This window comes from Musca domestica, unplaced genomic scaffold (genome assembly GCF_030504385.1).
Source record: "Musca domestica strain aabys unplaced genomic scaffold, Musca_domestica.polishedcontigs.V.1.1 59, whole genome shotgun sequence".
NCBI classification, from domain to species: Eukaryota; Metazoa; Arthropoda; class Insecta; order Diptera; family Muscidae; genus Musca; species Musca domestica.
Genome location: NW_026712362.1, coordinates 2,288,525 through 2,305,692, shown reverse-complemented (window position 1 = coordinate 2,305,692; position 17,168 = coordinate 2,288,525). Strand labels below are relative to the sequence as shown.

At 34.3% G+C, this 17,168-nt stretch overlaps 1 protein-coding gene across 1 annotated transcript in view; it reads right to left on the bottom strand.

The window, feature by feature from the left end:
* LOC101894211 (mucin-5AC) overlaps nt 1–15,438 on the bottom strand; it is a gene marked incomplete at its 5' end in the record, with an annotated part of 234,375 nt that extends 218,937 nt beyond the window's left edge. The window contains 1 exon segment of the mRNA XM_059129012.1: nt 14,185–15,438. Coding sequence (XP_058984995.1) covers nt 14,185–15,438 — 1,254 coding nt within the window.
* Nucleotides 15,439–17,168: the final 1,730 nt, after the last annotated feature.

The following is a 17,168-nucleotide window of genomic DNA, read 5'->3' as shown; positions in this document are numbered from 1 at the left end:
TTCTTGCAAGCTTATAACGAAGAGTGAGAATTTTCTCCGTTTTAAATTATTAATTTTTTTATCCATTCCAGTGGATGATGACTCGTCTCATTCCTCGTATCTGCTGTTCTTCCTTAAAATTTCCTTAAAAATTTTTCTTGATTTTAAATACTGATAGTCTATTAAAATATTGCTGCTTGCCATCTTCACCGAGTAGAGTATATCAAAAGATTTCCCGGAAAATATGGCAGCATTTTTCTGCAAACCATTAATTTCTTAATGATTTAATGAATGATGGCGTTAAAAGAAGAAATTATAAATAATTTCCTGGGCATGTATGTATGAGAGAGTATGCGTGTGTGGGTGTCGGAGAGAGGAAGGAAGAAGCTGGCAGTGCGACCGATTGTGGGTGCGTAAGTGTCTGTTATCCTTATGTATTCATCGTTCCCCTTGTCGTTTTTCACATTATCATGAATGGGTGGGGGGACATTATCATGAAGAGAAAGAGTCGGAGTTGGGCAAAACACCAGAAAAAGACTTGCCATTGGAATTTCCATGAAGCGTATGATTTATGAGTATTAAAAGCAAAAGATGGATACTGGTAGCCATAATTAACAGCATCGTTTAATAACTCAACAGGAGTTGTGTTGTTTTTTTCTCACTTTCTCTCTCTCTCTCTCTCTCTCTCTCTCTCTCTCTCTCTCTCTCTCGACTTGTTTCTTTTATTAATGACTATTCAGTTGATATTTATTTAGAATACAAAGGAGGTTTTTTATGTAGTTTTGTTGGAATTTTCCACAAAACTACAAACGCATTTTCTACATAGGCCTTATTAACAATTTTCTTACAAAAATCGACTGATAGGTCATTAGAGAATTTTTTTTTTCAAAAGAGCATTAAAACCTGATATTTCAAGAAGAAATGTAAAATATGTTCTTCTTATCGAAGAGTCCTTGAAGGCCCTCTAGCTGTAGAAAAGCGATAAATTGTGTTCTCACTATAAATGGAGCTGTACTGCTCTACAGGAGAGCTTTAAAAGTTCATCTATTTTAGAATGGTTTTAGATGATATTTTTTCCTTACCAAGCTCTTCTAAGGAATCTGGAGTTGAAAAATTAGATTAAAAAATAGAAATTGATTTTTTTAATTTAGGATTTCAATTCGGATTTTTAGAAATTTTTTCAATAAACCTTTGGACTATTTGGTTTTTGTAAAAATATTTTTTCAGAGTCTTCCAAAGCCCTTTAGTTATAGAAAACCTTTAACAAGGGGTTGTGACTATAAAGGGAGCTCTACAGTTCTACTAAAGAGCTTGGTATTTTATTTTTGTATTTTTATTGGTATTTTTACTTTACCCAGCTCTTCTAGGGAATCCGGAGTTGAAAAAAAAAATTAAAAAAATAGAAGTTTGTTTTTTTTATTTAGTATTTTAATTCGGATTTTTAGAAAAAATTTCAAAAAACCTTTAGACTATTTGGTTTTTGTAAAATATTTTTTCAGAGTCTTCGAAAGCCCTTTAGTTATAGAAAACCTTTAACAAGGGGTTGTGACTATAAAGGGAGCTTTACAGTTCTACATAAGAGCTTTAATAGCTTCTACATTTTAGAATGCTTTTAGATAGTATTTTCGCCTTACCCAGCTCTTCTAGGGAATCCGGAGTTGAAAATTAGATTAAAAAAATAGAAGTTGATTTTTTCAAATTTAGGATTTGAATTCGGATTTTTAGAAAATTTTTCAAAAAACTTTTGGACTACTTGGATTTTGTAAAAATATTTTTTCAGAGTCTTTGATTTGAGGTATAGAAAAGCTTTAAAAAAGGGTTGTGACTATATAGGGAGCTTTACAGTTCTACAGAAGAGCTTTAACAGCTTCTCCATTTTAAAATGCTTTTATATGGTATTTTTACTTTACCCAGCTCTTCTAAAGGATTCGTAGTTAAAAAATTAGATTAAAAAATAGAAGTTGATTTTCTTTTAATTTAGGATTTAAATTCGGATTTTTAGAAAAATTTTCAAAAAACATTTAGACTATTTGGGTTTTGTAAAAATATTTTTTCATAGTCTTCGAAAGCCCTCTAGGCAAAGAATAGCTTTTAAAAGGGGTTGTAACTATAAAAGGAAGCTTTAGAGCTCTACAGAAGAGCTTTAAAAGCTTATCCATTTAAGAATGCTTTTACATGGTATTTTTACTTTACCAAGATCTTCTAGGAAATCTGGAGTTGAAAAATGAAATTAAAAAATTAAAATTCGAATTTTTTAATTTAAGATTAGAGTTCATATTTCTAGAAAAATTAAAAAAATAACCTTTGAACCATTTGGTTTTGCTGAAACTATTTTTTCTGAGTCTTGGAGAGTCCTCTAGCTGTAGGAAAACTTCAAAAGGTGTTCTAACTATAAAGGGAGCTTCACATCTCTACAGAAAAGCTTTAAAAGTTCTTCTATTTTAGAAGAGTTTTCGATAGTATTTTTATATTACCAAGCTTTTTTCCAGGGAATCTGGACTTAAAAATTAAGGGGTCAAGAGAAGTGGGACTTTTTAATTTGCGATGTGTAATTAGGATTTTTAGAATTTTTTTTGTCAAAAAAAACTTTTGGGAATTTTGATTTTTTTGTAAAAATATTTTTTCAAAGTCTCCTAGGAAACGTGGTTGTGAAAATATAGAAACATAATCTGTTAATTTTTTAAAATTACAAAAAAAAAAAACAATAAAGTCTGAAATACGTGAATTTTAAAAAAAAATATATTTCCATGCGCTTCCGATAGTGGTGGATTTTTAAAAATATTTAATTCCGACCTTTCAAAGTTGTTGGATTTTTGAAACATGATTTCTTGTTCTTTTTAAAAACGTGGATTTGTTGTTTAATATTTTTTCATGAGTTTCTTATAAAAGCAGGATTTTATATTTTCTGAAAAATTTTTGGAATTTTAAATTTTTTCTTTTAAAATTTTGTGGAGAAAATTGACTTTTTACAATTTTCAAGGGTTATGGGAAACAAGGAAAAACACTCTTCAAAAAACTTGAATTTCGCAAATCTAAGAGCTACTGAGCACTAACACCCTTTCCCGCGTTTCCTCCCCAACAACTGCTACTTTCCTCCTTGCTCATTTTAAATAAGCAGCTTGTTTTCAGAGTTTTTTGTCTTTTTTGTTGTGAAATGTTATTTATAATGTCAGCCGACAACAACACCAACAACAAAAAGTTTCGTTTTTGTCCCTGTCAAAATGTTAGTCAGAGTTTGCCATTGTATCCTTATTTTCCACTGTCAACCATTCTCTTTCTCTCTCGGAACTTCTCTATTGTTTTATGGCTCTGGTCTGTGTAAGTGGGCTTCCCCTGGTGTTTAAAGAAAATAAACCTAACCTTTTTTGTGCACAAAAAAAATATAGAATAAAGTTCTACTTTTTTACTCGGCACCATGGTCGGCACAGGGTTTGTATAAAGTTTTGCAGCTTTCATTGCCACTATTTTTCTTTTAAGGTGACATGCGAGAAAATTTTTTTTGTTCTTCAAAGTGGAATGTGAGTAAGGTCCGCAAAAAAAAAAAGAAAGATGGAGGAAGAAAAGAAAAGTTTTTTTTTTTTGTATGAACTTAGCTAATAATAAATGATGACAAACGTTTAAACATTTGCGAGTTGGGTGAATTAAGATCCGAAATGGCATTACGACATAAAGTTCAATAGCAAAATTCGTTTTTTGTTTAAATTGTAATAAAATACATTTTTAAAGCATATGTTAAGGAGTTTTAAAGAAAAATATAATTTCTCTTAACATGCGTCATAATGCGTCTCTAAATGTTGTATCCCCTCCCGGGGCTTCCTTTAATTTGTCGTATGGTTGTCTGTCGCTCTTTCTATCTGTCCTTGATTGAAAGTACCTACCTACGTCCCCATTTCGTTTTCATTTTATTCCCACACATTTTCCTTATCCCCGTCATGCCATGCTTCTGTGAGGGAAACATGTCAGTTTATCATACAAACGTCATCATATTATGACGCCAAATGTCGTCTGAGGAAAAGACATGGCAGCTAACCAGAAAAAAAACTCCGACTGTGTTTTTCGTCATAAATATTTTGACATAAGTAGTTTAAGCAATGCAGCTGAATTTGTCACATGCGTAACATTTACTAAACAAAATCAAAGAAATGCAGACATTTTTAAATCATCTCAGAGAAACGTGATGAAGAGAATAGAGGAACCAATGCAAAAAGTAGTTAGAATTGAGAAGAATTGAAAGGGGATTTGCTTTTCAGCTAAAATTTGGTGATATTTTTACTGGGTTCCCTAAAAATTTAATTGCATACCCCAGAAGTCTCAAGAAATGGTACATACTTTTAGGACCACTATGGCAAAAATTTATAAAATCCTAATTTTTTTAGATCTATGAAATTCAGGCATTTTTATGTCTCAGAGTGACCTAAAATTATTATGACGAGAGACTGGCGCCCAACGTGATGAAGAGAATCGGAAAGCAGTTCAAAAAGGTAGTTGATATTAAGGAATAGTTGAAGTGGATATTTTTTAGGTATAATTTAATTTAAGGTATGTTGATTTAAAGTCTGTGTTTTTAAATAAATTGCATACTTTTAGGAGTGACGAGACATAAAGCTTACTTTCAGGCGCTTTATGGGAAAATAGATTAATCTTGTTTTATAAAAGTGGTTTGTTTTTCAGTTACAATATTGGGTTAATGGTAACTGGTTTTCTAAAAATCTATTTGTATACTTCTAGGCCCCGCAAGAAATGAAGCATACTTTTAGGTCCGTTATGGCATAGATTGATAAAAATTATTTTTTTTTAATTCAATGAAATGCAAATATATTTATATCACAGAAAAACACAAATAACGTACGAAAAAATAATGGCGCCATAATGCCGATGAGAAACAAGAAATCGTTATGAATCGATTAGGTTATTTATATTCGAAAATTCTTAAAAGTGGATTTATTTTTCAGGTACAAATTGACTTAAGGTTTACTACTTTCTACAAATTAAATTTCATACTCTAAAGGGTGACAAGATATGAAGTATACTTTTAGGCGCGTTTAGGGGGAAAAGCCGACTAAACTTGATTATTTTAAAATTGATTTGTTTTTCAGGTAAAATTTTTGAGATATTGATGCCTGGTTTTGTTAAACCCGATTTGCATACTTCTAGGAGTCAACATAAATAAAGCATACTTTTAGGTCCATTATGGATAAACTTTTGTGTTAAAAAAAACAAAGACTCAATAGATTTGAATTGAATTGAATTATGGATAAATTAATAAAAATATATTTTTTTATTAATTAAATGCTGACTTTTTATGTCTCTAAAAAAGAATGGCGCCCAACGCGAAAGAACAATCAAGACATCAATTAAACAAAACATTTATATTTGAGGACCATTTGAAGTGGATTTGCTTCTGTAGTACAATTTTCAGATACTGACACCTGGTTATGTATGGATATTTTCACCGCAAAGACTGACAGGAATGTACTATTTCAAAATCAATGAAATGCTAATATATTTATGTCACTGAACAACACAAATTACTGTTGATGAAGGAATGGTGGCCCAATGCGAAAATTACACTGAAGGAAGCACTAGAACAAGTTTTCTTTGCGATAATGCTACCTAATTTTCTAAAAATATGTTTGCATACTTTAAGGCTATATCAAAAAAATAAATATTTTTTGGTAATTAAAATATAAAATTTTTATTTTATATTTATATTTTTTAAATCAATAAAAAGATGACATATTTAGATCCATAAACGGCTACATTCGGTATTTTTAAGATTTTAACAGAATTTTTAACGATTTTTTTTTTTTGAAAATTGCGAAATTCGTTCTAAATGGCGGAGAGTATTCAAAGTTCAGCCCTGCCGAACTTACAGCTTTTTTACTGGTTTATTTTTACAGCTGTTTTGGGGGATAAAATTTATTTTTTTTAGAATTCTTCTTTAAGAATAATCTGCATTTTTCATTATCATTTTTCCGCATTTTAAGATTCAACATATCAAGAGAAACTCATATATGACACCTAAAAGTATGCTATAAAATATATTTTTCCATGTTTACAACTGTGCTGGGGGCCAAAATTGAAAAATGTTGAAGGAGTTTTACAAAATTCGTAAAATAAAACAATTTCTAAAGGATTTCTAAAGAACATCTGTAATTCATATACGACAGCTAAAAGTATGCTATAGAATATGTTTTTCCATATTGTAATTCATGTACGACAGCTAAAAAGTATGCTATAGAATATGTTTTTCCAAAATTAAAAATTTTGTTTTTGTTTTTCTAGGATTCTCAGGGCTCTTAATTTTTATGGATTACTAAAAAACATGATTATAACAATTGTAGATCAGTAAAACATAAAAATATCTGATAATGAATAAATGGCGCCCAACGTGAAAAGGACAACCAAGAAAGCAATAAAAGAAGACTTTTGTAATTGAGAACAATTTTTAGCGGATTTGTTCCCTAGAAACAATGTTATTTAAGAAATTCTCTCCGCCAGATGTTCTTAAGATCTATGACATACTTTTAGGAGTCACCTTAATCAGTGTTCAATCTATATAATTTATAAAAAGTTTATCCTGCATTCTCCACAAATTGTTACAAATCTGTTACTAGCTGATATTATTACCGGCCATATCTAAAAAATTCTAAGGACTAATGGAGTATCCTATTACTTTTAACAACACTTTCGTTTCTAAAGCATACTATTAGGTCCGCAAAAAGTTAATCTTCTGTAAAAATTTTATAATTTATACACATGTTTTCAGATTTAAACTAAATCTGTGGAAATATTCTTCTTGATTCCATTACAGAAGTCATCACATGATCGAATTGGTTTTCAAATTCTTGTTGTTTGAAAAGATGTTTTTTTCGTTCCAGTTCTTTTCCTACTGGCTAATAGAGTATTCCATGACTTTTAGAGAAAAACTTAGATTTCTATGACATAATTTGTTTTCTATAGCATACTTTTAGACCCACAAAAAGTTAAAATGCTGTAAAATTTTTAACATTCATTCTTGGAAAACCAACAGTTATCAGTAAAAATCCGTAAAATTTGTTTTTTTTTTTTAATTCCATTACAGAAGCCATCACATAATCGAACTGTTTTACAATCCATGTTTTTTGAAAAGATTGTATTTTTTCCTGCAAAAATTTTAATAGAATTTATTTTCGTATGCATTCCTTTTTTTGTATGTGACATTTTGAGTCCATACATATATGAATATGGATTCGTTAAAATTTCCTAAGTAATAAAGCTCTCCTGCCCTCCTCTCCTTTACTTATATAAACTGTAAACATGACGTCTGACAGCAAAAAGGAAAGTCAAGAAGGAAGTAGACTTAAGCTGTGCTGTATGGGATACATGAATACTCATGTAACTTTTTGAATAAAAAACAAGATTTCCATTATTTTTAAGGAAATGTCAGGAAGTAAGGCAGAGGAAAAAAACAACAAGAGACTCTTTTGAGAAATGTTCACAGAAGATTTAACTTGAAGTGACAATATAGAGAAAAGTTTAATAACTTTATGGTGATTGATAAAATGATAAGTAAGTGCAAAGTAAAACATTAGGACAAATTCACATATCCAACCTAAAAGTATGCTATAAAATATGCTTTTTTAAGTGTGGAGTTGTATAGTATGGAGGATATATTAAGTTTGCCATTCCGTTTGTAACACCTCGAAATATACATTTTAGACCCCACAAAGTATATATATTCTTGATCAGCATAAAATTCTATGTCGATTTAGCGATGTCCGTCCGTCTGTGGAAATCACTCTAGCTTCCGACCGAAATGAAGTAGGTTGATAGAATTTTACTAAAATGTGTAATATGTCTACAGGACTTTTGGTATTGAAAATGGGCCTTGTAGGTCCACGTTTTGGTATAGCCCCCATAAAACGGTACCTGCAGATTTTCGGCATTTTGATGATTTTAGCGACATTATTTACCGGAATTGTTTCAAATTTGGTATTTGAAGTTCGTAACAGATACTACAGCCTATTACAGAAAATCGTCTGCGCAGGTCCACGTCTTCGTATAGCCCCCATGTAATGGTACCTCCCAAAATTCGGTATTTTGATGATTTAAGCGTCATTATTCACCGGAATTGTTTCAAATTACGTATTCAGAGTTCGTAATGGGAATTACAGTCTGTGACAAAAAATTTTCTACGCAGGTCCAAGTCTTCGTATAGGCCCCATATATCAGTATCTCCCTATATTCGGTATTTTGATGATTTTAGCGGCATTGTTCGCCGAAATTATTTTAACTTTGGTATTTGAAGTTCGTAATGGATACTACAGCCTATGACAGAAAATTGTCTGTGCAGGTCCACGTCTTCGTATAGCCCCCATATAACGGCACCTCCCTATTTTCGGTATTTTGGTGATTTAAGCGACATTATTCAAGGAAAATGTTTCAAATTTGGAATCGGAAGTTCGTAATGTATATTACAGCTTATGACAAAAAATTATCCAGGTCTTCGTATTCGGTGTTTTAATAATTTTAGCTACATTATTCACACATTTTTTTCGTTCTACAGTTTTTCATTATCCATTAAAAATATCATTTTGCTACGTTTTAAAATGCAACGTTTCAAGAGAAATTCGTATATGACCCCTCAAAGTATGCTATAAAAATGTTTTTTCAGATTTACAGCTACATTTCAAGAGAAATTCATATATGGCCCCTAAAAGTGTGCTATAAAATATGTGTTTTCATATTTACAGCTGTTCTGGGGGCCAATTTCTAAAGAAAATCTGTCGGCAAAACCGCTAAGGGTTTCAAAAAATCCTCAAGAATATTCTACATTTTTTCATTACCTTTTAAAAATATTTTACCATATTTTAAAATAGAACATTTAAATAGAAATTCATCTATGACACCGAAAAGTATGCAATAAAATATGTGTTTTCATATTTACACCTGATTTGGGGGCCCAAAATTGACACTTCTTTTAAAGATTTTTTTCCAGGATTCTCATAAAAAAAAATTTTATAAAGGATTGCTAAAGAACATCAAAAATTCATATATGACTACTAAAAGTATGCCATAAAATAAGTTTTTTTCATGTTTACGCCTGTTCTGGCGGCCAAAATTGAAAATTTTTGTGAGATCTTTTTTCTAGAATTCGCAGAAAAAAATAAAACAATTTATGAAGGTCCTTTTTAAACTTTTTCAAGGGCTCCTAATTATTTTGGATTACTAAAAAAAATTGTAGTAACCATTGTCCAAGTTTTCTGTTCATCCTAACTTATTGTTTCCTTTTTAAATTTTTTTCGGCTACAGAGGTTACATATCATTTTAACATTTTCCAAAAGATTGGCTGAGGGTATACATCTGTCTGCAAAACCGACTGATGTTTTTTTAACTTGTATTTCATACATTTCCGTATTGGTTACAATATTTCCATCCATTTCTCACATTTTCCCCTAAGGGTTTATCAAAAACTCCCTCAAAAATGTTCTACATTTTTTTTTTTTCATTACCCATTAAAAATATGATTTTCCACATTTTAAAATGCGTTGACAAGCACTTTGAAATTATTTCTTTTTGATACCTTTTCCCAAAAAGAAAAAAAAACCAAAAAACTTACCCAGAACGACATCTGGGATTTACTACGCAAAACATTTTAGTTTAATATGCATGCGTTCCTCGCCCAACTCCTTACGCACTGTTTTCGATAAAGCTTTTATAATTTCCCGTCTGTTTCCTCTTTTGGGGGAATCCCCAAAAGTATACTTTAATTTTGCCAAAGTTTAGTTACGTTTGTTTTTTCTTCGTCGTCAGTAACATTCCATGTTTTCTAACAACCAATGTCTTGTAGGAGAACCGAACTTCTTTATTTACATTTAACACCAAATAAAAATTTTTCTCTGACACCACACCCCCTCCCCCTTTCCTCGCCTAAAAGTTTACTTTATAATTTAGTTTTGTTGGTTAAATCCAACCAACCACCGTACCCCACCATGATACACCAGGGTAAATATGTTGCTAACGATGAACTGTTCTGTTCCATCTGTCCTCCTCTTTGCAAAGTCATGTTTTATTTAGTTTGTCACCTTTTATTGCAATGGGATTTCTTTGTAATAGTTATGGGAAATCTATTTGAACTGTCGAGCAGAGCAGAGAGCAGAGCAACAACCACAAATGCTGCCCTGCAAAGATGTGATGTAGTGGTGTACCTAAAAAAAATGAATAAATACCGAGACGAAAGAAGAAATATATGCGACCTGACACTATTTTTAAAATCTACAAAATAAAATTCAATATTCACAGCTGAGGTAAAGAAGGAAATGTGTCAAAGGTAACCTACTATCATTCTTCCTATTATTATTATTGTTGTTGAATATCAAATGCTTCGGGGGACTGTTGCAGTGGGACATAAAACTTAAGGTTTGGTTAAATGGAAATTTAACCAAAAAAAGAAAAAAAAACGAAGGTAATGTAGTTAGAAGGCATATTGAATGGATTGAATTTTATGTGACCCCCTGAAAGTAGGCAATGGAATTTCGTAAAAAAAAAAAAACTGCGCCTAAAAGTATGCTGTAAATAATGCATATTATAGAAAAAAGCTTTAAAAATTTACAATTGTGACACAAATATTTTGGATGAAGGATAGGATAATAGCTCGGAGAAGGTCTCAGCAATAGTCTTGGTCTTGGAATTTTTTAAATTTTTTTATACCCTCCACCATACATAGTATGGAGGGTATATTAAGTTCGTCATTCCGTTTGTAACTCATCGAAATAATAAATTTAGACCCAACAAAGTATATATATTCTTGATCAGCGTGAAATTCTAAGACGATTTAGCCCTGTCCGTCGGACCGTTTGTTGTAAACACGCTAAAATCAAAACGAATTAAGATAGGAAGCTAAAATTTTGCACAGCTCAGTCTTTTGTGGCCAGGCAGGTCAAGTTCGAAGATGGGCTATATCGGTCCACGATATCGTATATCCCCCATATAAAGGTACCTCCCGATATTCGATATTTTGAGGATTTTCCCTTGTGAGCACCAAACCCACTTGAAGAGAATTGTCTATAAAGGTATACGTTATCGTTTATTCTCCATATAAAGATACCTCCCGATATTCGGTATGTTGATGGATGTTGCCAAATTTTTCAATGGAATTGTCCCTGTCCGTCCGTCCGTCTGTCTGTCTATTGTAATCATGCTACCGTCAAAACAAATTAAGATAGGAAGCTAATATTCTGCATAGATCTGTGTTTTCTCTGCTGGCGTGTCAAGTTCCGAGATGGACTATATCGGCCCACAATATCGTATATCCCCCATATAAAGGTACCTCCCGATGTTCGGTATTTTCTTGATTTTTGCCATCAATGGAATTGTCTGAGATTCCACGCAAGGAATTTCTTCTGAGTACTTTACCCCCTGGACGAGGATTGTCTACATAGGTCCACGATATCGTATATTCTCCATATGACGGTTCTTCCCGATATTCGGTATTTTAGTGATTTTAGCCATATTTTTGAATGGAATTGTCTCAAAGTCCACATCAGGAGTTTCTTCTGAGTACTATAGGTCCACAATATTGTATATCCCCCTTATAACGAAACCTCCCTTTCTTCGGTTTTTGATCAGCAGCATTATTCACCGGAGTTGTTTCAAATTTGATGATATTAGCGACATTAATCAACGGAATTGTTTCAAATTTCGTATTTAAAGTTCGAAATCGGTACTACAGCCTATGACAAAAAAATTATGCAGGTCCACGTCTTCGTATAGCCTCCATATAACGACTTTCATATAAGTGGACCTTTTCGACGGATTTTTTCTGAACATTTTCAATATCATAACCATTAAATTAAATATCATAACCAAGAAATTAAATTTTTAAAGTTCAGAATCGGTACTACAGCCTATGACAAAAAATTATGCAGGTCCACGTCTTCGTAGCCTCTATGTAACGGCTTTCGTTTAAGTGGCATTTTTTCAGAATATTTTCAATATCATAACCATATTCAAATGGTGGAGAGTACTAAAAGTTCGGGCAGGCCGAAATTAAATTCTTAAAGTTCAGAATCGGTACTACAGCCTATGACAAAAAATTATGCAGGTCCACGACTCCGTAGCCTCCATATAAGGGCTTTCATTTAAGTGGTATTTTTCGACGGATTTTTTCTGAATATTCTCAATATAATAACTACATTCATATGGTAGAGGGTATTAATAGTTCGGGCCGGAATAGATTAAATTCTTAAATTTCAGAATCGGTACTAGAGGCTATGACAAAAAATTATGCAGGTCAACGTCTTCGTAGCCTCCATATAAGGGCTTTCATTTAAGTGGAGTTTTTTGACGGATTTTTTCTGAATATTTTCAATATCGTAGCCATATTCAAATGGTAGAGGGTATTAAAAGTTCGGGCCAGCCGAAATTAAATTCTTAAAGTTCAGAATCGGTACTACAGCCTATGACAAAAAAAATTATGCAGGTCCACGTCTTTGTAGCCTCCATATAAGTGGTATTTTTCGACGGATTTTTTCTGAACATTTTCAATATCATAACCATTAAATTAAATATCATAACCAAGAAATTAAATTTTTAAAGTTCAGAATCGGTACTACAGCCTATGACAAAAATTATGCAGGCCCACGTCTTCGTAGCCTCCATATAAGGGCTTCATTTAAGTGGAGTTTTCTGATGGATTTTTTTTTTTTTTTGAAATATTCCAATGTCCTTCAAAATGGTGGAGGATATTAAAAGTTCGGTCCGGCCGAACTTAGCTGCTTTTTGGAATCTTTGGGAGTCTCTGGTTTAAAAAATCTGTGAGATCTTCTTTTCAAGAGGAAATCAATCACTCCAAAACATTATTATATAAATTATTGCAAAATATTATTTATTCTTAGATTTTGCCTTAAAGTATACATTATTTTTCCCAACCCTTGGAAAAAAGTTAGGAAAACTAAAGTATACTTTAGGCAAAATTTAGCAAAAATGAATATTTTGCAATAATAGTGACTGCTATTTTTTTATTCTATTTTTAAAAATATTATCAACGATTTTAAATTTTTTCTTTAACCAGAGATTCCACCAAAAAATAAAATAAAGTAAATAAATAATTAAAAATTCAAGATCTCCAAGGATATGTTATTACTGAAAATAGAAGAGAAAATAATTTAAGAAAGTATTACCCCAGTCCTCAATTTGGCTAAATTAAGCCTAAATTCATAATTTATAAATTTATTTTTTTCTGTCCCCCAAAAGTATGCTTTAGAATTCATAAAACCTATTTCATTAGCAAATATGAACCGTTTTAGTGTAATTAATATTCCTTTTCTTAAAAGCTACATATAAGTAAGTCACTATTCCGATCTCCAAGTTGTATTTGTTGAGCCTGAAATCAGAAAAAATCATGAGCCTGTTCGATTTTCATCCTAAAAGTATGCTTTAAAGTTTATAAAATCGATTTTATCAGCAATTATGAATGGTATTAGTGCCACAAAATCTTTTTTCCGCAAAAAGAAAATAAAAAAACTTCCCCAAATTCCATTTCCGTTTTCCATGAGTTGCACTCCCTCTCCTAACTAGCTTTCGATGTTGGTTGCCTTCTAATTTTAGTATTACAACACAGTTTGCTTTCAATATTAATTTGTTTGCTTGTGCTTGAGCATTTATTTCCATTTAAGGCCCAAGATCAAATCGTACAATCTCTGCCAAACAGCATTTTTTTTTTCTTTTGCGACCTCGCTGCTTGAAAAGTTCCTCAGAAACTTTTCCCCATAACTAACTTCACTATGGCATTGGGCGGAAATAATTTATTTGCTCAAACCCAAATTTATGGTCAAATGAACTTGAAATCAGTGAAAGGATAAAGGACAAATGCGACTAAGGATTTTAGGAATTGAATGCTGGAAACCATCATAAAAAAGTTTCGAAAGCTCAAGATGAATTAGGCATAACAAATTGTGCGAAATACCAACAGCGAATGGATTAATTGGTCGGTGGTTATGGTGAATGGTTTTCAAAAAAAGGGAATGGATTGACGGGGAAGGGAGGGGGTTGTAAAAACGAGAAAATAAAATATAAAGGACCTTTAAAAAGTATTCTAAGATTTTAGTGCCTACTTTTGGTCTTAAGAAAATAACTTAGCATATTTTTAGGACCTTAACATATTCCTATCCCGTTAGTATCTAAATAAGTTAGAAGTTACAAAATCCTTTTCCCAAAACTTACCTCTTCTTCATTGCTTGCAGTATTAACGGAATCCATGCTTTGTGATAATCCCAATGGTGCCAGTGCCATTTGATTTTCCATTGTTGTTGTTGTTGACGTAGTACTTGACGATGTGTTGTTGCTGTTGGTAGTGTTGCTGCCGGTGTTATTTGCGTTCACAGTTGTCGTCGAGCTTGTGGTGTTCTCACACGCCAATGAAGTGGCAGCGGCCGTGGAGACGGCTGCGGGTGTGGGTGTGGTGGTGCTCGATGAAGATGCCGATGTATTGGAGTCGTTGGAATGTAATGAAGTATTGACAGTTAAGGCTGTGTTGGCTGCCGAGGTATAGACTAAGTTGTTGTTGTTGTTGCTGTTGGGTGATGTACAGGCTGAGGAGGAGGAGGTGTTGGTGGAGCTGGTAACTGTTTGGTGTTGTTGGTTTGTGTTGTTGTGGTTAGGTGTTGTCACCGCAATTAGTTGTTGTTGTTGCTGTTGATGATGATTATTGCTGCTGTTGTTGTTGGTGTTCGAGTGATGATTGTGTTGTTGTTGCTGATGATGATTGTTGTAGTGTCTCAATTGTTGTTGCTGCTGTTGATGTTGTTGTTGTTGCTGTTGGTAAATACTCTGCTGATGATGTTGCAATACCAAATGTTGCTGATGCGCAGCAGCAGCTGCAGCCGCGGCAGCTGCAGCGGCCTGTTGTTGTTGCTGCTGTTGTGTGGACAACGAGTGTGTGGCAGCCCCCTGACCAAATTGCTGATGATGATTCAATAGGGCAGCGGCAGCAGCTGAATTCTGGATGTGCTGGTGGGCAGCAACGGCAGCGTTCAAATTACGTTGATGGGCAGCGGCCGCAGCTGCTGCAGCAGCCACTTGCTGTTGGGCGGTGTGATGTGAGTGGGTGTGAGCGTTGATGGCAGCTGTGGCAGCCAATTGTGCAGCGGCAGCCGAATTGTAGGCCAACTGGTGATGGTGATTGGCTTTCAGGGCAACGGCAGCGGTGGCTGGTGCAGTGGCGTATTGCAGTTGGGGTGCTAATTGGGCGGCGGCGGCGGCGGCAGCAGCAACGACTTGATTACCGACGGCGTTATTGGCTGGTATTACCGAAACGGCTGCGGCACACTGTCGTTTGGGTGACAACACCTGTGGGGCACTCGCTGGCGTTTGCGGCAGCGTTGGCCTGCGTTTAATCGCAATCGACGAAATGGTGATGGCTTTTTCGTACACGTTTGTCTGGGGGGGAGTGATTTTGGGGCTGTTGTAGAGACACGTTTAAAGAAAGGTTCCTCCTCAGTGCGGCTGCTGCTGGGGTACGGATTGGGTGCGGGAAGCGTTTCTTTAAATGGTGTAATCTACACGCACGCAGACAGACACGCACACACAAATGTGGGAGAGCGGTTTGCGAGAGCCAATTTGATTATTTTTTCAATATTTTATTGGGTTTTGAAATATTTTCTGGAACCTTCGGATGCTTTCGTGTTCTGAAATTGGTTTCTGCTTTTTTTTTCAAAGATCGTAGATTTTCCGAAGGATGTGTTGCTGTTATTTATTGAACTTGGACCTAAAATGAAAGAAAAAATAATTTTGATTAGAATTAAATTTTGAAAAAAAAAAACAAATTTTGAAATAAAAAATTTGGAAATAAAATTTTGACATTTTGAAACATTTAAAATATTTTCTTAGAAATTTAAAAAAAAAAGCTAAGATCTGTAAGTTTCACTTGGCTCTATAAGAGATGACCTCCAGGTCATCTATAAATTACGACCTCCAGGTCATCTATAAATGACGACCTCCAGGTCATCTATAAGAGACGACCTTCAGCTCATCTATAAGAGACGACCTCCAGGTCATCTATAAATGACGACCTCCAGATCATCTATAAGAGACGACCTCCAGGTCATCTATAAATGACGACCTCCAGATCATCTATAAGAGACGACCCCCAGATCATCTATAAATGACGACCTCCTGGTCATCTATAAACGACGACCTCCAGGTCATCTATAAATGACGACCTCCAGGTCATCTATAAATGACGACCTCCTGGTCATCTATAAAAGACGACATCCAGGTCATCTATAAATGACGACCTCCTGGTCATCTATAAATGATGACCTCCAGGTCATCTATAAGAGATGACCTCCAGGTCATCTATAAGAGATGACCTCCAGGTCATCTATAAGAGATGACATCCAGGTCATCTATAAGAGATGTCCTCCAGGTCATCTATAAGAGATGACCTCCAGGTCATCTATAAGAGACGATCTCCAGATCTTCTATAAATGACGACCTCCATATCATCTATAAGAGATGACCTCCAGGTCATCTATAAGAGATGACCTCAAGGTCATCTATAAGAGATGACCTCCAGGTCATCTATAAGAGATGACCTTCAGGTCATCTATAAGAGATGACCTCCAGGTCATCTATAAGAGATGACCTCCAGGTCATCTATAAGAGATGACCTCCAGGTCATCTATAAGAAATGACCTCCAGCTCGTCTATAAGAGATGACCTCCAGGTCATCTATAAGAAATGACCTCCAGCTCGTCTATAAGAGACGACCTCCAGGTAATCTATAAGAGACGAACTCCAGCTCATGTATAAGAGATGACCTCCAGCTCATCTATAAGAGACGACCTCCAGCTCATCTATAAGAGACGACCTCCAGGTCATCTATAAGAGACGACCTCCAGGTCATCTATAAGAGATGACCTCCAGGTCATCTATAAGAGACGACCTCCAGGTCATCTATAAGAGACGACCTCCTCCAGCTGATCTATAAGAGACGACCTCTTCCAGCTCATCTATAACAGACGACCTACTGCAGCTCGTCAATGAGAGACGACCTCCTCCAGCTCGTCGTCTATAAGAGACGACCTCCTCCAGCTCGTCGTCTATAAGAGACGACCTCCTCCTGCTCGTCGTCTATAAGGGACGACCTCCTCCAGCTCGTCGTCTATAAGAGACGACCTCCTCCACCTCGTCTATAAGAGACGACC